At 49.1% G+C, this 21,726-nt stretch overlaps 1 protein-coding gene across 3 annotated transcripts; it reads left to right on the forward strand.

Moving 5' to 3' along the window:
* Window positions 1-12,012: 12,012 nt before the first annotated feature.
* Window positions 12,013-19,783, forward strand: Stx4 (syntaxin 4). 3 transcript variants are annotated; one of them, XM_050165865.1, is made up of 11 exons: window positions 12,013-12,217; window positions 12,578-12,679; window positions 12,759-12,858; window positions 13,000-13,074; window positions 13,942-14,012; window positions 17,398-17,506; window positions 17,588-17,664; window positions 17,873-18,010; window positions 19,194-19,304; window positions 19,375-19,473; window positions 19,557-19,781. In XM_050165865.1, exons 1-10 carry the CDS (start codon window positions 12,167-12,169, stop codon window positions 19,456-19,458), a joined length of 918 nt encoding a protein of 305 aa, XP_050021822.1. In that variant the 5' UTR covers window positions 12,013-12,166; the 3' UTR covers window positions 19,459-19,473; window positions 19,557-19,781. The 3 variants fall into 3 exon arrangements, with proteins under 3 accessions (XP_050021822.1, XP_050021823.1, XP_050021824.1); XM_050165866.1 differs by lacking the exon at window positions 12,013-12,217 and adding an exon at window positions 12,224-12,382; XM_050165867.1 differs by lacking the exons at window positions 12,013-12,217; window positions 12,759-12,858 and having other exon boundaries at window positions 19,557-19,783.
* The last annotated feature ends 1,943 nt before the right edge of the window (window positions 19,784-21,726 follow it).

Raw genomic sequence — 21,726 nt, forward strand, 5'->3', positions numbered from 1 at the left:
CCAGGTGATGCATTTACACACATACACACACACACAGGCAAAACAATCACACAAATACAAATCATTAGGAGCTGAAAAGATGAATCTACAGTTGCTGCTCTTGACGAGGGCCCAGGTTCAGTTCCAAGTACCCATGTGGCACTCACAACCATCTTATGACTCTGGTCCCAGAAGGGTTGATGCCCTCTTCTGGCCTCCCTCGTGCACCAGGTACAAATGTGGTACATATACATACATATATGCAGGCAAAATACTCATGATATAAAATAAAAAGAGGTCTCTGACACAAACAGAGCCCATTGTGCCATTAGTTGCGCCAACCATCGCCTCGTTTTCCCATCACCTCCCTTCACGCCAAGGAATCATAGCCTCCACGTATCTCTGAGCAAGAGGCTATGTGTTGGAACTTGCTTTGTAAACCAGGCTGGCCTCCAACTCGCTGAGATTCGCCTGCCTGCCTCTGCCTCCCGAGTGCTGTGATTAAAGGTGTCATCACTGCCTGGCCAGCAATTTTATAAAGGGAAATATTTAATTGGGGCTGGCTTACAGTTCAGAGGTTTAGTCCATTATCGTCATAGTGGGAAACATGGCAGCAGGCAGGCAGACACGGTGCTGGAGAGGGAGCTGAGAGTTCTACATCTTGACCAGCAGGCAGCAGGAGGCTGCCCCACACTGGCCTGCCCCAACAGTGACACACTTCCTCCAACAAGGCCATACCTCCAAAGAGTGCCATTCCCTATGGACCAAATATTCCATGAGGGCCATACCTATCCAAACCACCACAGCGTGTGAGGCTCAGTTCCCGCCCCACCAGAACAGCACAGGCCTAACTGCTGTCTATGTTTCCCCACGAACAGACGCAGGCCAAGCAGAGTGACACTCACCAGAAATCTGAATAAGGGCATGTTGACTCACACCTTTACCTACGCACAAGGAAAATAAGCCCAACAAAGTTGGTAGATTTTGTCTACTGGGCCCACTGCTAATTTCCCTGGGGTTTTGTGGGTCCTCGAACACTGTGAGCTCACAGTGTCTGCTAAGGCACTAGTGTGACTAGAGAGGAGGGACACTGGCACACACCGGCTACGACGACAACTATAATTCCTGTCACTGTCCAGCAGGTTATTTATTTATGTGGTGCTGGTGACTTGGGTATGATAGACAGCCACTCTAGCATTGAGCTACACTTTCAATCCTTATTTTTAAATTATTATCATCATATTATTATTTGAGACAAGCTCTTGCCTTGGCTGGCCTGGAACTCGATATGTAGACCAGGCTGGTCTCGAGCTCACAAAGATCCACTTGTCCAGAAGCATGCACCACCATACCTGGCCCAGATTTATCATTATTTTTAATATGTGTATATATGTGTGTGTTTGTGCATGGGTTCACGCATGTGCATGCATGTGTCTACGGAGGCCGGAGGTGTTGGTTCCTCTAGAGCTGCACTTAGAGGCAGTTGTGAGCTGCCCAGCATGGGTGCTGGAACCAAACTCAGAGCCTCTGCAAGTGCAGTATGCTCTCCTAACTGCTAAGCTGCCTCTCCAGTCCCTTCCTTAAATTTTTTAAAATAATATTTATTTGACATGTGTTTCCGCCACACGTATGTGTGTGCACTACGTGTGTGCCTGGTGCCCACGGAGGTCAGCAGATAACATCAGATCCTTTGGAACTGAAGTTATGGAGGGTTCTAGTCACCATACGGGTACTGGACACTGAACCTGAGTCTTCTGCAAGAGCAGCCAATGCTCCTACCTGCTGAGCTATCTATCCTTTTAATTTTAATTTTTTATTTTGCGATAGAGCACTGCTAATTTCTCAGGTTGACTGTTTATATTTCGGCTGCATTTCAAGGTGTGTGCCAGGGCCAGCAAAGTGGCTCAGGTGGCTCAGATCTCAGAACCTATGCTGAAGGTCAGAGTCCACTCTTGAGGTCGTCCTCAAGCCGCTACTCACTGCACCCTCATACATACAATAATTTGTTCCTTAAAGGTGTCTGCCACCACGCTCAGATTGTTCGTTGGCCTTCTGCTGCTTTTTGTTCCATTAGCTTGGGTTACTCGGGATTGATGCATACCCTTGAACAGGCGAGCCAAGCACAGCCTCACCTTGCTAGATCTTTAGTGGCTTCCACTCATCACATCCAGGATCACCTGAAATCTACCCAACAAACCTGGGAGGAGAGTCTGCATCATGCACCAGTTCCTTTTGCAATCTCTCTACCTGAGTGACCTTACTGGAGCCTCAGTACAACCAGGCAGCCTCTGCTCAGAAATGTCCCTGCTCCCTGTCACTCACATTGGCACATGCTGTCATTTCTTGAGCACCCTGACTCCTGTCGCAAGCCATTACCCACACTTTTCTCCCATCATGCCTTCCCTCAAGCCCCTGTCTCCTGGAGGTCCTTTCTCTATCATAGTCTTTACTACTTAGCTTCTCCACTTTTCTTTTCTTTTAAATTTATTTATTTTTAAATATTTACTAATTTTTATGTGCATTGGTGTTTTGCATGTGTAAGGCTGTCCAGTCCCCTAGAACTGTAGTTATAGACAGCTATGAGCTGCCATGTGGGCTCTGGGTATTGAACCTGGGTCCTGTAGCAGAACAGTCAGTGTTCCTAACCGCTGAGCCATCTCTCCAGCCCCTAAAATTTATTTTATTTGCATTGATGTGAGGGTGTCAGATGCCCTGGAACTGAAGTTACAGACATGTGTGAGCTGCCATGTGGGTGCTGGGATTGAACCCTGGTCCTCTGGAAGAGCAGCCAGTGCTCTTAACCATTGAGCCATCTCTCCAGCCCCCTCCAGTTTTTTCTTAACTCCTATGGAGTTCAACGGAAAGCCCATTAGATTGTCTAGCTTCTTTCCTAGAAATTCTGATTCCATAGATGTGGCCTGGGACTAAGGAACCTGAGTTCTTAGCAATTACCTCTGAGGATTTATTTGCAGTCAAGTTTGAGAACTTTTGGATATTAGGTTAGTCAGGTTATGCTACAAAAACAAAACAAACAAGAAACCCTCCAACCCTGAGTGATTTAAGACTCTAGAGGTTTGTAGGATGGGTGTGGTGGAGCATGCCTTTAATTCCAACACAGGGAGTTTGAGGTTAGCCTAGTGTACAGAGTTCCAAGGACAGTCAAGGCCACACAGAGAAACCCTGCTTTGGAGACAGACTATGGAGATTTGGTTACTTTCAAGATATTGTCTCCTTTTCTTTCTTTCTTTTTTTTTTTTGGAGGGGTGGGGTGGGGGGAAGGGTGGGGTAGTCCTGTCTATTCTGGAACTCTCTCTGTAGAACAGGTTGGCCTCTAATTCACAGAGATCCACACGCCTCTGCCTCCCGAGTAGTGGGATTGGGTGTGCAGAGATTCTGTTCTTAAAGAAGACTTGGCGCTGCGGGTGGAGCACACATTCACAGCTGATCACCTGCTGAACTCTTTCTGGTTAAATCTCTGTTCCATCCACAGCACAGTACCGCCACAGCTTGCTTGAGAACAGATAAACAACCACCAACCATCCATTCGCTAGATGCTTCGTGGTCATCATGCTTCAGTGGAGAGAGAAGCGGACATCAGGACTGCCCGGTGGAGTGAGTGCCTGCCTCTTCTGGTCTTCAGTTTCTAAGCTTGTAAGGCAGCTCTGATACCGTCTTGTTCAGGCACAGAGAAAGCCCTTGTTGAGAAAATGATCAAGCAAGTCAGCTGCAACAAGAGGATCTCTGCTCGAGCAGCCGTGAGAAAGCCCATGACTCTGGGGCACACCCTTCTTGTTTCAGCCTGTTTCCAGGTTTATTCCAGAGGGTCTTGGAATTTGGTTTATTTCTCTCTCCTCATCACATTCACTGCCTCATCAAACCATTATGAACCTGAACATGACTATAATATTATTCACAACAGTGATGGTCTTTCTATGCTAACCTGAATATTAATAAAGAATATTTACTGATTAAAACAGTAATGATGCTGCCGACATAGCATTCTTATAGTGCTCATCAGGCACTGAGCTCTATTTTTTGCTTTTAAATTGTGGGGTTTTTTAAGTTTATTTTTATTTTATGTGCATTGGTGTTTTGTTGGGTTCCCTGGAATTGGAATTGCAGTTATGAGCTGCCATGTAGGTGCTGGGAATTGAACCTGGGTCCATCTAGAAGGGCAGTCAGTGCTCTTAACCACTGAGCCATCTCTCCAGGCCCCTGAGCTCTGTTTAAGTATGCTGTAGGCATTTACTCTTCCCAGTGACTGTCTGAGGTTACTCCTATTATCCCCATTTACAGCTTAGGAAATGGGAGTATGAGGAGCTGAAGTAGCTTGCTCAAGCAGGAGCTGACCATCAATCCCCAGATAAAACCAAATATTTCCCTAGTCACCTGCTCTCTCCTTCCAAAGGGGCCCATCCAGCCTTCTTTGCAGCAAAACCAACCCGTTACACAGCAGAGACTAGATTATGGCCCTGCCTTTCTAGATGTGTTCTGATCATTCGCAACACCCACTTTCCCTATCCACTCACATGGTCCAGATACCACTAATTAGGACGTCTTCTTAAAGTTATTTTGTTCTTAATTACGTGTATATCTGTGTGCTGGCTAGTCTTATGTTAGCTTGACACACAAACTAGAGTTATCTGAAAGGAGGAACCTCAACTGAGAAAGTGCCTCCAATGAAACTCAGCTATAGGCCGGCTGTAGGCCAGGTGATAGTGGTGCACACCTTTAATCTCAGTAACAGGAGGCAGAGACAGGCGATTTCTCTGAGTTGGAGGCCAACCTCATCTACGGAGCAAGTTTCAGGACAGCTAGGGCTACACAGAGAAACTCTGTATCGAAAAAAAAACAAACAAACAAACAAAGAAAAAGAAAAAAAAGACAAAAAACCCTCTGGCTATAGGATATTTTCTTTTTTGATGATCAGTGGGGGAGGGCGCAGCCCATTGTGGGTGGTGCCATCCCTGGGCTGGTGGTCCTGGGCTCTATAAGAGAGATGACTGAGCAAGCCATGGGGACCAAGCCAGTAAGCAGCTCCCCCGCTCTGCATCAGCTCCAGTCTCCGAGTTCCTGCCCTGACTTCCTTCAATGATGAACAGCAGTATGGAAGTGTAAACCAAACTTGCCTTTTGGTCACGGTGTTCTGCCGCAGCAACAGACACCCTAAGACACCTGTGTTTGTGTGTGGGCACGTGGACGAGAGTGCAGGTGCCCTCGGAGCCCAGGGCACCAGGTGGGCGTGGGCACTCAGTGCTGGTACTGGCACTGAACTCCGGCGAGAGTTCTGCAAGAGCAACAGACCCTGCCAACTCCTGAGTCAACCCTGCAGCTCCAACTTAGGAATTCCTTCCAGTCCTTCATGAACTGCAATATTTAGCCAGTGTGGCAGTTAATGTCTGTAATCTCAATATGGAAGACACCAAGGCAGAAGGAGTCCATAAATTAGAAGGTAGTCTGGGCTACATGGTGAGGTTAGACCTCGTCTCAGATCAAACAATTATAGTCAGTCTCAGCAGAACAGGCTTGTCATCCCAGCTACATGAGGGGCTGAATAGGAGGGTCTCTTGGGCCCAAGAGTTCCAAGAGTTCAAGGCTAGCTGACTACTAGCAAGATCACCTCCCGGTCCCCTCACTGACCCCACCAGGTAGTCCAGTCTGGCCTCAAACTGAGAGATCTGCCTTTGCCTCCTGAGTGCTGGGATAAAGGCATGCACTATCATATGTAATTCTCTAGAATAGCAGCAAGGACTCTTAACCGAGAGTCAGTTTTTAGGCCTTATTTTTAAAATAATTTTTTTTGGGGGGAGGAAGAGATGAAGAGATGGCTCAGCAATTGAGAACACTGGCTGCTCTTCCAGAGGACATGGGTTCAGTTCCCAGAACCCACATAGTGGCTCATAAGTGGTTGAAAGTCCAGGTACAGGGGATCCAACACTCTCTTCTGGCCTCCATGGGCACTAGGTATACACCTAGAATAGACATGCAGGCAGGCAAAACACACATACATATGAAATATTAAGAAGAAATGTTACAGTAAAAATAATAACTTTGCCAAGCATAGTGACACACGCCTTTAATCCAATCCCAACACTCAGGAGGCAGAGACAGGAAGATCTCTGTGAGTTCAAGGCCAGCCTGGCCTACAATGAGAGTTCCAAGACAGCCAGGACTGTTACACAGAGAAACCCTGTCCTCAAGAACAAAACAAAAACCTAAGACTGAACCTAGGCTTTTGTACATATTAGGCAAATGTCTGCTAAGCCTTTTCCTGGCCTGAAAGGTTTACTCTTAGGCACTCCATATTTATGAACATTATATTTCTATAAATAGGATTTTCTACATTTCCTTCATAGTTTATTGCTATGACTTACAAACATGATTAAAGTCTTCCTCTTACACTAGCAAACTTACTTAACATACAGGCAGGATGAGAGCCCCAGGCATGACCCAGGTTTCTCCTGCCCTTCCCTCTGGAACCATGTCTGTCAGACTCTGTCCTTCTCCATCTCCATCTCCCAGGCTCAGTGTGTCTCTGACTCCTAACTTCCCTCCTGTGACAGCGTCTCAGGAAGGTGACTGTCTAGCCGAGGAACGTTCCTGGTGAGATTGTGCATATGTAAAAAGTATATACGGGGGCCGGAGAGATAGCTCAGGAGTAAGAACACTTTCTCTTAACAACAAACAACAACAAAGAACAAACCTTATGTTTTGTTTTTTGAGACAGTGTTTCCCTGTATAGCCCTGGCTGTCCTGGAACTCGCTCTGTAGACCAGGCTGGCCTTGAACTCACAGAGATCTGCCTGCCTCTTCCTGCCTCCCTAGTGCTGGCATTAAAGGTGTGTGCCACCACTGTTGGGCAAATCACATGGATCTTTTGGTACTTTTATAGGGTTCAAAAGTCAAACTAGGGCTGGAGAGATGGCTCAACAGTTAAGTGCACTGGCTGTTCTTCCAGAGGACCTGGGTTCAATTCTCATCACCCATATGGCAGCTCACAACTTCCTGTAGCTCCAGCTCCCTGGGAGCTCACACCTTTATACCAATGCACATAAAATAAATTATTTTTTTAAAAGAATCAAATAGGAGGCACGCAAGCTGGCACACGTCTATAATCCCCAGTACGGTGAGACTTAGTCTTAAAAAGCAGATATAGGATATGGAGAGATGACTCAGTGGGGAAGAATGCTTCTTGTTCCAGAGGGCTTGAGTTCCATGCACTGAGACTTGGCAGCTCGCAACTGTCAGGAACTCCAGTTCCAGAAAATCTAACGCCCTTCTAGCCTCTTAGAGCACACGCGCACACACACACACACACTAAAAACCAAATACACATACTTTACATGTATACATATAAAATGGAAACTCTGTAGATTAAAACTCTTACTCTAACAAATTTTCAAACCACCATGCAATACCGCAGGGGAGGTTTCTCCTATTCTCTAGTGCACAGCAGTGGTTGTAGGGTCTGTCTGTAGACTTGTTCTACGTGTGGGAGTGCTTTGCCTGTCTGTGTGTGTGTGCACCATATGTATGCTATCATGGATGACTGGAACCACAGTTGTGACTAGTCTAGGTGTTGAGGATTTGAATCTTTTTGAATGTGCTCTTAACTTTTGAGCCCTGGAACTCTTCTTAGAAGTCTTCCCAAGATTTCTTTCTTTTCTTTTTTAAATTTTCGAGACAGGGTTTCTCTGTAGCTTTGGAGCCTGTCCTGGAACTAGCTCTTGTAGACCAGGCTGTCCTCAAACTCACAGAGATCCGCCTGCCTCTGCCTCCCGAGTGCTGGGATTAAAGGTGTGCGCCACCATCGCCCGGCTCAGACTCTTGTCTATAACACAGGCTGGTTTCGAACGTGAATGTTCATTCTGCTTTAGCCACCTCAGGACTCAGCTTCCAAGCTTACAAACCCATGCTTGCCCACAGTTGTTATTTTCTTTCTTTCTTTTCTTTTTATTTTGTGTTTTTTGTTTTGTTTTTGACACAGGGCCTCTCTCTCTACATAGCAATGGTCCTGGCTGTTCTGAAACTTACCACGTAGACCAGGCTGGCCTTGAACTCACTGAGGTCTGTCAGCCTCTGCCTCCCAGGTACTGGTAGTAAAGAGTGGAGCCACTATGCTGGCCAGTGTAACATTCTAACAAGTTACTTGACCCATCTGTATGGTGGCTTGTTTGTTTTTTCAGTGCCCAGGGCAACCAGGAGGTGAAATCCAGGGCTTTGTGTATATTTACTACCCCTGAACAGCTCACCTGACCCCTCTATCATCTTAGACTAGAGTTCAAGGACGAAATAGTGCCTGGTGACCCAGTGTCACCCATAAGAACAGTATGCATGCGATGAAGAAGATTGGGTTTAGGAGGCTATCAGAGTGGGCAATGTCTGATACATGTCCAGGAGGGGACAGCCAGGCTGAGACCTCTAGGAGGCCTGTTGATTCCAGACCCGGAGAACATTTGCACTATAGGCTGGGAGGCCTCGACTTGTTAGTCAGGTAAAGCCACAGAAGCAACGGTAGTTTGAGGAATGGGAGGTCCTGGGTGAAACTCTAGAAGGTGGCCAAATGCTAACTCTCAAACACACTCCTGAGGCTGGAGCTTCATCTCTGTGGTCTATGGGCTTGAGAAAACCACAGGCTGAGTGCTGTCTGCAGAGGGAACAGAGGCCATTAACAGAGCCAAGGTTATCCTTGGCTCCTGGGGACGAAGCAGGTAGAAAGAGGGAACTAAGGTCTGTCTCAGTGCCAACACAGCAAGCATGGCAGAGAGAACCCATAACACAGAGAAGAGGGTCAATCCAAAACAGCACCCCCATCTCACAGAAGTGCCGTGTGGCTTCCAATGCTTTTTCCCCCTACATTTTCTTGTAGTCCAGGCAGACCTCAGATTCATTACGTAGTTTAGGATGATCTTAAACTTCTGATTCTCCTAGCTCCACCTCCTGAGTGCTGGGATTACAAGTGAGTACCACTGTCCTGGTTTATGCGGTGCTAAGTGTAAAACCCAGGGCTTCAAGCTTGTCTTACGTCCTCTAGCTGTCTACCAGCTGAACTACCATGCACAGCACAGCCTTTGCTTTGCTTCTTCAGAATGGGTTTCATGTAACTTCTATTGGCCTCCTGCTTCTACCTCTCAAGTGCTCCATGTGTTACCATGCCCAGCTCAATGAATTAAAATTATAAAATGTTTATATTGATGTCTCATGCATATATTAAATGTGTTACACAAATATTAAATGCAAAAGAAAGGGTTTAATTCATTAATGACCAGCTAGTATGTGCCAGGTACCATGGTGGGTACTGGAGACCCAGCAGTGTATAGGGCAGGTGGAAATTCCTGTCCTCAGAGACTTTATATTCTGGTGCTAAGCAAAATATAGGGCCTGAGAGGTGCAGGTGGAGACAGAAGAAATGTACAGGATTGGCAAGACTGCTCGCCTAGCACCTGGTGCACAGTGGGGCTCAGGAGATGGCAAGGATAGGCAGAGTGGAATCTCTGGCAGAGGCATTGGGCTACTGAAATCCCCAGAGAAATAGTCCCCATCATCATCACCATCCAGAACGGCAAACACACAACCTCAGCCCATAGCAGGTTTCTTATTCAGTTCTGATCAAACACTAGGAGTTTAATGCTACTATTCTCTCTCTTTTCAGATGGGCACTAAAGCAGAGAGGTTAAATGAATGAGCAGGGAGCCCAGCCCAGGTCACCTGGTTCCAGGACAGGACAGGTTGCTAAGCCTGAGGACCATTAGAGCTTGAGTTTCAGACAGACAGATGGAATATATAGCCCACTAATACCTACATATCCAAAACCCACTATAGAAACCCAGACTCAAGGCTAGGAAGGGCCTAGGAGGAACAGCATTCAGCGGTGGGGAGCTCCACCAATTGCCTGTTTGCTCCAAATATCACTCCACTTGGGGGCTGTCAGCATCATGAGACCTTGACAGTAAGAAAATAATGAGGTTCCAGCCTCCTGGAACCTTAATACCTGTGATCGCACCCAGAGACCACAAATGAAATAATAATGAATATTATAACCCTGAGATACTCGAAATAGAAGCCCCAAATACTCGACACTGCAGCTGGAGACCAAGAGGCTGGGAAATGGGCAGACATGACCGAAGGGCACAGAGAGAGACAGAACTCACAAACGCAAGTGGCAAAGCCTTAGCAGTCTACAAGACCCTACCATATCTTTCCTCACCTTAACCGTTCTCGATGCCATCCGGTTCTTACCTTAGCAAGGAAGAAACTGTAAGACCTAGATGTCAAAGGGGGAAATTGAATCTGACAGAACAGGGCTAGAAGACAGGTATCCAAGAGTCACCTCGGCCCCACCCCTTTGTAATACTAACCAGAGAATCTGAGGGAGGGGACGAGTAGGAGGCAAGTAGCAGTTAGGTAGAGAGGCGGCAGCCAATATGCAAGGATACCCTTGCAGAATTCATTTTTATCTTTTTGTTGGGGGAGGGAGGGCACCAGGGGCATGGAAGACTGAAGACTTACATTTGGGGGCTGTCAACATCATGAGACCCTGAAGTCAGACCCCCAGCAGTCAGTTTTCTCCACATCATCTTCAGGGGACCACACCAGGCGGAGCTGTGCCTCCTGAGAAACCCAATGTTGCATTCCCTCTGCGGGGTGGTCGGGGCTCTATTGTCCTTGCTCTCTCATTCCCAGCTCCAGGCAAGCCACATTAAGTATCAAAGCTCGGGACCCATGCATGGGATCAGAGCGCACTTGCCAGTTTCCAGTCTTGATGAGCACCCCATCATATGCAGTCACTTGTAGTACAGAGATGGAAGATCAAGGCCCAGAGACATAATATGACTCTCCAAAAGTTCATAGCAACTCGGACTCAGAAATCTAGGCTTCTTGACCAGAACGTACTAGAGGGGGACACACTGTTGCCTCCTTTGTTGAACCTCCTCTCAAGAAATATAATTCTTATTTTTGGCTGTGCTGACACCTGCTGAGGGACTCTGGGGGGGCTTCTAGACAAGGGAAGCCCCACAAGTGCATCGGGTTTTAGTCTGTTGGTCCCTGATGTGTCACTGGCTCCTAAAACAGTATTTGTTCCATAGTATGTACCCAATAAATATGTCACGTGAACGTATGTCCAGAGAGACAAAACTGGGAAAATGGCACAGTGAGCGAAGCCTAAAGATCAGGAAGCCACGGGCTTTAATTTCAGATACATGAAGGGCTCGTACTCGGATCAAGTCTTCTGTGAGGGTCTATTATATGCCAAGCGCCGAATCTGGTGCTGGGGAGTCCGTGAAAGAAGAGCAAGTCATGCTCGATCTTCAGTTGTAAGGCAGGCAGGGCTGCGGAGGTAACAATCTATTTCTCTCGGTCCTAGCTGCTCTGACGGTGGTGAGCTCAGCGGGACTGCAGTGATCATGCAGGGCGTAGGCCGCCCACCTGTCAGAAGCTGTGCCAAGAGGACGCAGGGTGTGTGTGGGGGAGCTCCACCTTGGCAGAGGTCACTTCCCACCCCCAGATTCTCTGCCTACAAAACCCTGCAATCTTCTGACGCGGTGGACTCGGATCTCATTATTTTCTGACTCTCAAGGTCCCATGATACTGACAGTCCCCAAATGTTAAGTCTGCGGTTTGCCCACGCCCTAGGACCCAAGATGAAAACAAAAAGTGAATTCTACAAGGGTATCCTCGGTGGGTGGCGGAGGGTGGGAAGTGCACCCCTCCCCACCTCTAAGAAGCTTTAGGGGTACAGCTAAGGCACAGGGGTGTCGGGGACGTCGCGAGACTGAAGTCCGAGACGTCGCTGACAGCGCCGGAACACGTGACTGGCTGTCGGGAGCGCAGCCCGCGGAGCCGGGCCTGGTCTGTCACGTGATGAGGGGGCGCCATGGGGTGATGTGAGATACGAGGCTCTCAGACTGCGTGCAAATGACGCATTCCCAACCCTTTGGGCAACTAGATTTCAGTTCTAATATGAGATGTTCCGGTGAAGGGGGGGGGGGGGGCGGGCTCTCGATCCAGGCAGCCTGGCTTCCGTTCGGCTGCGACTGTTTCCGACCTCCGCCTTTCCCTCTAGCGAGGAAGAGACAGGACTTCGTGCGCATGCTCGGAATCATCCGCCGAGGGGCGGGGCCGCAACTGAGGGAGCAGGATGGGGGGAAGAGAAGGGAATTCCAACTTGTAGAACTTTGGGGGTCCTATGGTCGGGTTCCTCCCGGCGGCTGTGGATGGTGAAAGGGGCGGGGCCTTTGTAAGTTCGTGGGGGTGTTGGGGTTCGCAGGGTGAGGAAGGGGGTGTCAAGTGTGAGAGAGAGGTGCAGGAGTTCCAAACTTAGAACCTTGAGGCCCTCGGGGCTCAGGTCCGGGGACGGGGCGCTCCGGCCGCCATGCGCGACAGGACCCATGAGTTGAGGCAGGTGAGAAACTGGGGCCAGGAGGGCGGTGCTGGAATGAGAAGCTGGGGCCGGGCGGGCGCGCCTGGATTGAGGACTCCTGGTTTGGGGTCCGGGAGGGGTGGCTGATGGCCAGGAAGGAAAATCCCGGAAGCCCATGGTTCCTGCGGGTCGAGAACCGCAGCAGGCAAGCAGTGCCAATGACTCCGGCCCTGGCAGGGGGACAACAGCTCGGACGATGAAGATGAGGTTCGAGTCGCGCTGGTGGTGCACCCAGGTACCGCCCGGCTGGGCAGCCCGGACGACGAGTTCTTCCAGAAGGTAAGGGTCCGAGGGACCGAGGAGTAGGGAGGATTACAGTACCACTTATGTCTTCAGTTCCCTTGGTGATCCTCCCTAGGTCCAGACAATTCGGCAAACTATGGCCAAACTGGAGAGTAAAGTCCGGGAGTTGGAGAAACAGCAGGTCACCATTCTGGCCACGCCCCTTCCCGAGGAGAGTAAGCGAAATCCGGGCTTGCTCACGTCAGCCCGGTGGATTATGGGGGATGTAGTTCCATATTAGATGCTAGCCAGGGTGGGTTTGGTTGTGGTTTGTGGTAGAGGCTGTGGTTTGGAAGTGTTGACCTTCTCTCGTTTAGGCATGAAGCAGGGCCTCCAGAACCTGCGCGAAGAGATCAAACAGCTGGGGAGAGAGGTCCGGGCACAGCTAAAAGGTGAATGAATTTCAAGGGCCTCGGCCAGGTCATTCCCTGTGATTCAGCCTTGTTGCTGGGGAGTTGTTGCCTACACAATCAAGTGATATATCCAGATCACACAGCAGGCCTGGGTCTAGGATCTCTGCCCTGTGGCATCCAAGCCATGGTAGTTTTCATTGCACATGCTGGCCTCTCAGATTCCTTTATTATTATTTTAAATTTAAATTCAAAGCTCCTTACTGTTTTAGTTCTTGGTCCAGTGTGTATTCTTTGAGCAGACAGGTGAGGGATTTCTTAGGGAACCTCTTCAAACTTGAGGGAACCCACTGGTGTAATACAAAGAAAAACTTCTCTTAGAAGTTCAGAATTAGCCTCCTCCTCCCCCACCTCTCCCTTCTATGTAATCCAGGCAGGCCTCGAATTCACAGAGATCCATCTGTCTCTGCCTCTTGAGTGCTGAGACTAAATTAAAGGCCTGCCCCAACCATGCCAGCTGACTGACTGATCTCACTTCCTTCTTTTTCCCTCCTCCTCCTAGTTCCTTTTTTTTCTTCCCCCCTCCTCTCTCTTCCTCTGCCATCATTATGTGTCACTACTAAAATACATCCCTGCTCATAAGTCACTTTGTAATAAAAATTCTGTGAAGACAAGAACCTCCTTATTATGTAGCTGAAAGTTGGATGTGGCCCTGGGTTCTGGTTCCCAAACAATTTTTTAAATTTTATTTAAATTTTTGTATTATACATTTTAAATCTTTTATTATTTTTGGGAGACACAATATATAGATCATGCTAGCCCAGACAGAAATCAGCTGGCCTCCCAAACAAGTTTTAGAAGTCTCAGGGCAAAACCTGCTTTCTAGCAACCCTTGTGTTTCTCCCACAGCCATAGAGCCCCCGAAGGAAGAAGCTGATGAGAATTATAACTCAGTCAACACAAGAATGAAAAAAACCCAGGTGGGTTTCGCTTTCCTGGAGCTAGGGCATTTCATCAGGTGTTTCTTAGGTTTCAGAGTGGTGACCACGTCGCACTTAGAGACCTTGTTTCTCGGATCTCTGTCTGCCCTGATGATCTTCTATATGAAGAAGCTTGTGCTTAACAGAGAGAAAGAACTTTGTATATAGGTAGAGGATCCCGGTCTCCAGTGCTCAGTCCATTATAGCACCCTGCCTCCTCCCTTCGAAGAGAATGCGCTGTGTCAGGTGTGACATAGGCCTGGCTATGGGAGACATACTTTCCCAAAACCGAAATGGGGAATTTGGACTGAATAGGGAACAAAGATATTTCTCGTGTAGGACTTGGTCCCTAATTGCTCTCTTCAGGGAAGAGACAGAAACAAAAACTGGCAAGCAGGGCTGGAGCGATAGCTTGGTGGTTAAGACCACTGACTGCTCTTCCAGAGGACCTGGTTCAATTCCTAGCACCCACATAGCAGCTCACAACCACCTGTAGCTCCAGATCTAGGGGATCTGACATCTCACACAAATATACATGTAGGCAAAACACCCATGATCATAAATTAAAAAATTAAAAGATCCAGGTATGGTGGCAGAGGCAGACAGATCCCTGTAAGTTTGAGGCTAGCGTGGTCTACAAAGCCAGTTCCAGGATAGCCAGTACTGTTGCACAGAGAAACCTTATCTTGGAAAACCAAAAAATAAATAAAAAGACAAAATGACAAGCAAGGACATCCTTGACTCCATAGATAGAATTCGGGAGATGAAGAGGGGCTGGCAAAGTGGATCAGTGAGTAAAGGTGTCTGCTTCTAAGCCGTACAACCTCATTCAGTCACTGATCCACATGGCAGAAGGGGAACTGACTCCTGCAAGTTGTCCTGACTTCTACATACGTGACATGGCGCACATGCCCTCCTCTGTGCACACACACACAAGGATAATGTAGGGACTGTACCACTTTTGCAGGGGAACTCAGTTCGGCTGTTGCTGATCCCTGACACAGCACCCAAGTCAGGTAGCTTCCAACCATCTGTCAGCTCTAGGGCAAGGCCTCTGACCTCTTCAGGCGCCGGCACTACCCACAGATGAGTGCACATAATTAAAAATATGAAAATATATATTTCAAAAAACACTTTTAAGAGGAAGGAGTTGTGGGGCAGCGGTGAAGTGGAAGTCATATCAGGCAGTGTCTTAGTGAGGAGATTTGACGCGACCTGACAGGGCCCCTCTGGGTGCAGAGTGAAGAGCGACTAGCGGTTGGGATTTGTGGAGGTCAAGGCTGGAGTAGGAGGGAGGTTTGGGCGTCTTGAAAGGACGCAGAAGTGGGAGTTGAGAAGTGCTTATGAAGGAATCGGGAGGAGCAGGACCCGCAAGAGGGCACCTGTGGTGGTTATTGGTGTAAGAGGGTCCTGTTGCCCACGGTAGTAGCATGGTGCCCTTGAGCTGGTGAGGGTACCTGCCTTCGAAACAGCGGCAGTGGCAGTCAGTCAGCCTTCAACAGTGCACGCCGAGTGACTGTGTGCCAGACTTTTAAACTAAAAATTCTACCCTTGAGACATTTACATTCTAGTGGGGCAAACCAGTCACTAAATCAGTATTTTATTTTTTACTATTTGAGTCAAGGTCTCACTAAAAATCTCACTGGATTGGAACTCACTATGTTGATAAGGCTGCGCTCAGACCTGGAGGTCTCCTCCATTCTGCCTTCCCGGTGCTGGAATTAAAGGTGTAGCCACACCACCTGGCTTAAATTATTTTATAATCAAATAAGTACTAGGGGTTAAAACAGCAGAAAAGGAGGGAAAGTGCTGGCAGGGGAAGGAGTGTCATTTAAATGAGGGGAAGAGTAGATCTGAGTGGTGAACTTTGTACTTAGCCTGGGAGGCCCTGGTTTCACTAGCCGATATACAGAAAGTATCCTTTGTTTCTTGTGTGAATGTGTGCGGATACATATGCCCGCCACGGTGCCCATGTTGAGGTCAGCTTTCCCCTTGCTGTGGTGGGGTCTGTCTGTCTGCTGCTGCGCTAGGAGTCTCTTGCCTCTGCCTCCCGTCTCACTTTAGACATGCTGGGATTACAGCAGCATGCATGCCACCACATCTGGCTCTTTACCTAGGTTCTGGGATCCTTGACGATGGGTTGTCATGCTTGCGCAACCAGCATTTTTACAGTCTCAGCCATCTCCCTAGTCCCTCCCACCTCCAAATAAATTTAAAAAATAACTAAGGGCTGGAGGTGTCAATCGGTTCTTAGAGTGCTTGCCCAGCATGCACAGGGCCCTAGGTTAGATTCCCACCACCGCATAACGCAGCTCCGTCTTGGCGCACACCTGTGATGAGAGGAGGCCAGCCTGGGCTACATGGGACCTTGTCTCAAACCAAGTAAAAATAAGATCAAAATTAAGAACTCAAAAAGAGCTAAGCAGTGGTGGTGCACGTCTTTAATCCCAGCACTCCAGAGGCAGAGGCAGGCAGATCTTTGTGAGTTTGAGGCCAGCCTGGTCTACAAGAGCTAGTTCCAGGACAGGTTCCAAAGCTACAGAGAAACCCTGTCTCAAAAAAAAAAAAAAAAAAAACTCAAAAAGAAGTGAATCCAGACAAGTAATCATAGCACTTCGAAGGTAGAGACAGGATCAAGGAGTCACCCTCAGTGAGCTTAAGACCATCCTGAGCGGGCTGGAGAGATGGCTCAGAGGTTAAGAGCATTACCTGCTCTTCCAAAGGTCCCGAGTTCAATTCCCAGCAACCACATGGTGGCTCACAACCAGGGGTCTGGTGCCCTCTTCTGGCCTGCAGACATACACACAGACATAATATTGTATACATAATAAATAAATAAATAAATAAACAAACAAACCATCCTGAGCTATGTACGGCTAGGTCTCAAAACCAACTAACCAACAAAAAATAAGTAAGGCCTGAGAGATGTCCCAGTAGTTAAAAGTGCCAGCTGTCCTTCCAGAGGACCTTGATTCTCGGCACCCACGTGGTGGCTCACAGTCTTCTGTAACTCCAGTCTCAGGGGTCTGACATGCAGGCAAAATATCCATACACATAAATAATAATAATACAAATTTAAAAAATAAAATAAAGGATTGAAGACTTAAAGGTGCTTTGGGGATGAGCATTCTAGGCAGAAGGAACAGTGTGCAGAGGCTGATGTGAGCATGTTTTGTTGAGGAAGAAGCTACTGGAGAGGAAGGAGAGAGAGGGAAGTAGTGAGGAGGTGTGGGTGGAAGCAAAGTCATGGGCATAATGGGGGCCCTGACAAGACCTTTGGCTTTTGTTCGAGGAGTGAGGGAACCTGCCAAGGTCCCGAGGTGGTTGTGGCCTTGGCACGTCCAGGTAGTTCCTGCTGATGCCCAGCCAGACTTTCTGTTCTTAGCACGGGGTCCTGTCGCAGCAGTTTGTCGAGCTCATCAACAAGTGCAACTCAATGCAGTCGGAGTACCGCGAGAAGAACGTGGAGCGCATCCGCAGGCAGCTGAGAATCAGTGAGTTCTGCCCCCCCTCGCCCAGCCGGCTTGGGAGCGCTGAACTGGCTTTCGGCTCTGACCTGACCTTTCCTGTTACAGCCAATGCTGGGATGGTGTCTGATGAGGAGCTGGAGCAGATGCTGGACAGCGGGCAGAGTGAAGTGTTCGTGTCCAATGTGAGTGACCACAGCCAGCGACCCTCTGGGGCCTTCCATCTTTGAGACCTGGTTTCTTTGTGTGGAGGACAGACCAAGGCCCAGACAGGAATGGCCTGGAATGCTGGGGTCATAGCTTAGAGGGCAGTTCCAGAAGCTCAGCAGAAGCTTTGGACCAGCTGCTGTAACATCCCTGTAACATCTTCACCCGTTCCTGTCTGCCCTCCAGATACTGAAGGACACACAAGTGACACGCCAGGCCCTGAATGAGATCTCAGCACGACACAGTGAGATCCAGCAGCTGGAGCGCAGCATCCGGGAGCTCCATGAGATCTTCACTTTTCTAGCGACCGAGGTGGAGATGCAGGTGGGTACCCAGGGAAGCCCTGTGCTGCCTGAAGCCCTTGCTGTGACCTGGAGTTAAGTTCCACCCTAAGACACTTACCTGGGCTTTTATGTTCTTCCAAGATGGGGCATGCTCCCACGTGCCCCTCCCCATCCTTAGCCGAACTCTCTCCACCTCCACAGTCACCTCAGTGTCACTCCTTGATCCATAGGGTCCCACCTGTGCCTCCAGCCCGCATGTCACCTGGGCATGGCCTTGATCATGGCTTCTCTTGCTGTGACAGACCCCCCCCCCTTAGTGCTGTTAGAGCTGTGGAGAGCTGTTCCTACAGGGCCAGCCTCTCAGTCTCTAGAAGGTTGGAGTGGTGCCCATAGGCCTGGCTGTAGGGCTCCAGGTGAGCTTCCAGCCTTGTCCCGACCTGATCTGAACTCCACGGTGCTGCAGCCAGTCTCTTCTGCAGCTGGCAGTCATGGGACAGGGCTGTGATCGAGTGGGAATACCAGGAGGAGGCAGGGAGCGGGATGGAGACAGGCCTAGACTGGGTGAATTCAGACAGAAGTTTACTGTCTGTGAGAAAGGTGCTACCTTACGAGGCACCGACTGCAGGCCTCCGCTACAGATGGAGGGTATATGGGACACAGGGCCAGAGAGAAGGGACAACATGACAGTGCTGGGGCCTGGAAGCAGTGCTTACTCTGAACATTTCTCAGCTGTTGTCCTGCCAGATCTTTGTTAGTTAGTTTTTTCTGCCAAGAATGCCTTGACTAGCCAGGCAGTGGTGACAGAGGCAGACATTTCTCTGTGAGTTCAAGGCCAGCCTGGTTTACAGATCAAGTTCCAGGACAGCCAGGGATACAGGGAGAAATCCTGTCTTGAAAAACAAAACAAAGGGCTGGAGAGATGGCTCAGTGGTTAAGAGCATTGCCTGCTCTTCCAAAGGTCCTGAGTTCAATTCCCCGCAACCACATGGTGGCTCACAACCATCTGTAAAGAGGTCTGGTGCCCTCTTCCGGCCTGCAGACATGCACACAGACAGAATATTGTATAATAATAAATAAGTAAATATTTTTAAAAAAAAAAAGAAAAGAAAAACAAAAACAACAATGACTATCTTGATCATTTTAGGCTGGGCAGGGCAGGGTAACTGTTCCCTGCGTCCATGCCTGGTTATCCATCCTCTCTGAACCGTCCCTTTCCTGAGCAGGGGGAGATGATCAACCGGATTGAGAAGAACATCCTGAGCTCAGCAGACTATGTGGAGCGTGGGCAAGAGCATGTCAAGATGGCCCTAGAGAACCAGAAGAAGGCGAGGAAGGTAAGCCTCGTCTCTTGCCCCAGCCGTGGGCTCTCCAGAGCGACTTTCCATGACCCTCCCTCTCTCACAGAAAAAAGTCATGATTGCCATCTGTGTTTCTGTCACTGTGCTCATCTTGGCGGTCATCATTGGCATCACCATAACCATTGGATAATACCACATGTTCTTGGTGAGATATGGTGGACACGCCCCATCCCTGGCACTGGCCTTCCTGTCTCCTGTCAGACCCATTTCTCTCTCCTTCCCTTGCAGGCACTGGGAGAAGCAGAGACCCAGCGTCTGTGGAGGCAGGGCAGGCCTCCAGCCGAACCCACTCTCACGCTGGCCCTGTGCAGAGGGCATATGGCTCTTGTGGGGCTGGCAGCTGCTCATTCCTGGAGTCCTCCCCTTCACGCCACAAGGCCTGGGAGAGAGTTTGCAATGTCCTGTTTGTCTGGGACACATGCTTTTGTAAAAAATTAAAAAAAAAAGAAAGAAAGAAAGAAAAAAAAAAACCTTGGCACACTCCTGCCTGTGTGTTCCTGAAAAGGCTGGCCCAGACCGCCAAGCATCCATTCTCCCTTCTCCCTGGCCATTACTGCTGCCAGACCCAGTCTAGACAGGCTCAGACCAGACTTCTGTAGAAGTGCAACCACAGCAGGCTGGCTCTCAGGGGGGTTGTGGAGGGCCAAGGAGAGCTCACACTCACTGGGATCCATGTCCCTGAAACTATCAGCTGCCTAGCCCAGTGCTGGGCCACGGGCGGGCGAGGTGAGTGTGTGAGAGGTACCAGTGGCATGCCTGAGGACAAGAGGGAGAGACATCGAGAAACACGTGACCAGACAGGAAGAGTAGTTCTCAGTGGGGCATTCATGTGGAATGTTAAATGTGCTAGGGACAGGTCGTAAGAAGTTGCCAGGGAGAGAAGCCAGCGGGACAGGTCCTGTGACCTGAGATGGGCACTGCCTTTTATATATAAGAGGGGTGTTTAGGGACCCATCCCCACAGTGGCCGCTGCCTGGCTTATGGGTACTGTCCAGTGGAAGTAGGCAAAGGAGCCTGGAACCTGGTTTTTACAAGACACGCGAGCTGCCTGCAGGTCCTGATTCTGTGTCAGGGCCAGCCTAGACCACATAGCACATTCCAGGCCATCCAGGGCTGCTTGGAAGGACTGTGTCTCAGGAGTGAAAAAGAAATGGTGTATAACCTGGTATGGTGACTTTAATCCCGGAATGCAGGAGGCTGGGGTGGGTGGATCTCTGAGTCTGAGCCCAGCCTGGTCTACATAGAAAGCTCCAAGAGAAACCCTGTCCGCACCCCCCCCCCCAATTGTGTGTGTGTGTGTGTTCAGGCATGCAGGTCAGAGGTTAACTTTTAAGGCTAGCTTCTCCTTGTCCTTTGTGGGTTCCAAGGTCAGACTCAGGTTGCCAGATTTGTGTGGCAAGTGCTCTTACCTGCTGAACCATCTCGCTGGTCCCTGATTCCGAATTCTAAAGAGCTTCTCCTCCAGGTGCCTAGTTTCCAGAGAAGGATGTAGCTTTTCATGAGGACACATGCATGGTTCAGGAGGAAGCTGCTCCTGACCCAGGCTTGGGTAGATTCTGTGGTCCTTGGCTTTGATCTCTAGGGCTTTCCAGTCACCCTGTCCCATCCTGCTTTCACAAGACCCCACTGCTCAGCCAGCACTGCCTGTAATTGTGCTGAGTCCTGACAGAGCCAGAGGAGACAGCCTCGTACACTTCCTGACCATCTGGGAAGGGACAGAATGGGAGACTGGCCAAGTGGCCCCTGCCCATCGTCATTTGGCTGGTGGCCAGCCAACAGCTGGCGTATTGGTCCTAGATTGCATGCTTCTTGCTGTCTGTATATGGGACTTGCTTTGATCTCAACTGGAAAACAGTGGGTTAGAGAGCCTAGGTTTCCATAGCGAGCATCAGGATTGCTTGGTATCCAGGGAGCAGCCTCTCCCCTCAGCATAAAGTGGCTCATTTTAGGAAGTTTATATGTGCTGGGCATCACACGAACTCCCTGAAAGTAGTAGAATCACTGAGTGTAAGAGACGGGTGTACGCCTTTAATCCCAGTAATTGGGAGGCAGAAGCAGACTGATCTCTGTGAGTTCGAGGCCAGCCTGGTCTATAGGCTCACTCCTGACCCATTTGCTGTCTTTGTCCAATTTCTTATGATCAGATCCTCAGAGCTCACATGAAGCATGTGTGGTGTGCACATGTGCCATCCCAGTGGGGAGATGGGAGTTGGACACTGGAGTCCCCAAGAGCCTGAGAGCCAGCTAGCCTGGGAAACAAGAGACAAGGTGGAAGGTGGTTGTCCTCTGACCTCTGCCTGCACCCACACAGATATGAACATGCGCACACATATACATACACCATAACACAAACTATTAACTCGTCTTTGCAACAAAGCCATATCAAGTGTACAGTCCA

This window comes from Alexandromys fortis, unplaced genomic scaffold, assembly GCF_014885135.2.
Source record: "Alexandromys fortis isolate MF-2015 unplaced genomic scaffold, M_Fortis_MF-2015_v1.1 scaffold_146, whole genome shotgun sequence".
In the NCBI taxonomy this organism is placed as follows: Eukaryota; Metazoa; Chordata; class Mammalia; order Rodentia; family Cricetidae; genus Alexandromys; species Alexandromys fortis.

Bases quoted from the DNA above. Each gene is read 5' to 3' on its own strand.
- Stx4 (XM_050165865.1), top strand. From the start codon at position 12,167: ATGGTCGGGTTCCTCCCGGCGGCTGTGGATGGTGAAAGGGGCGGGGCC. The intron at 12,859-12,999 runs GTAAGCGAAATC...TCTCTCGTTTAG, and splicing joins CACGCCCCTTCCCGAGGAGA to GCATGAAGCAGGGCCTCCAG. The intron at 13,075-13,941 runs GTGAATGAATTT...TTTCTCCCACAG, and splicing joins GGTCCGGGCACAGCTAAAAG to CCATAGAGCCCCCGAAGGAA.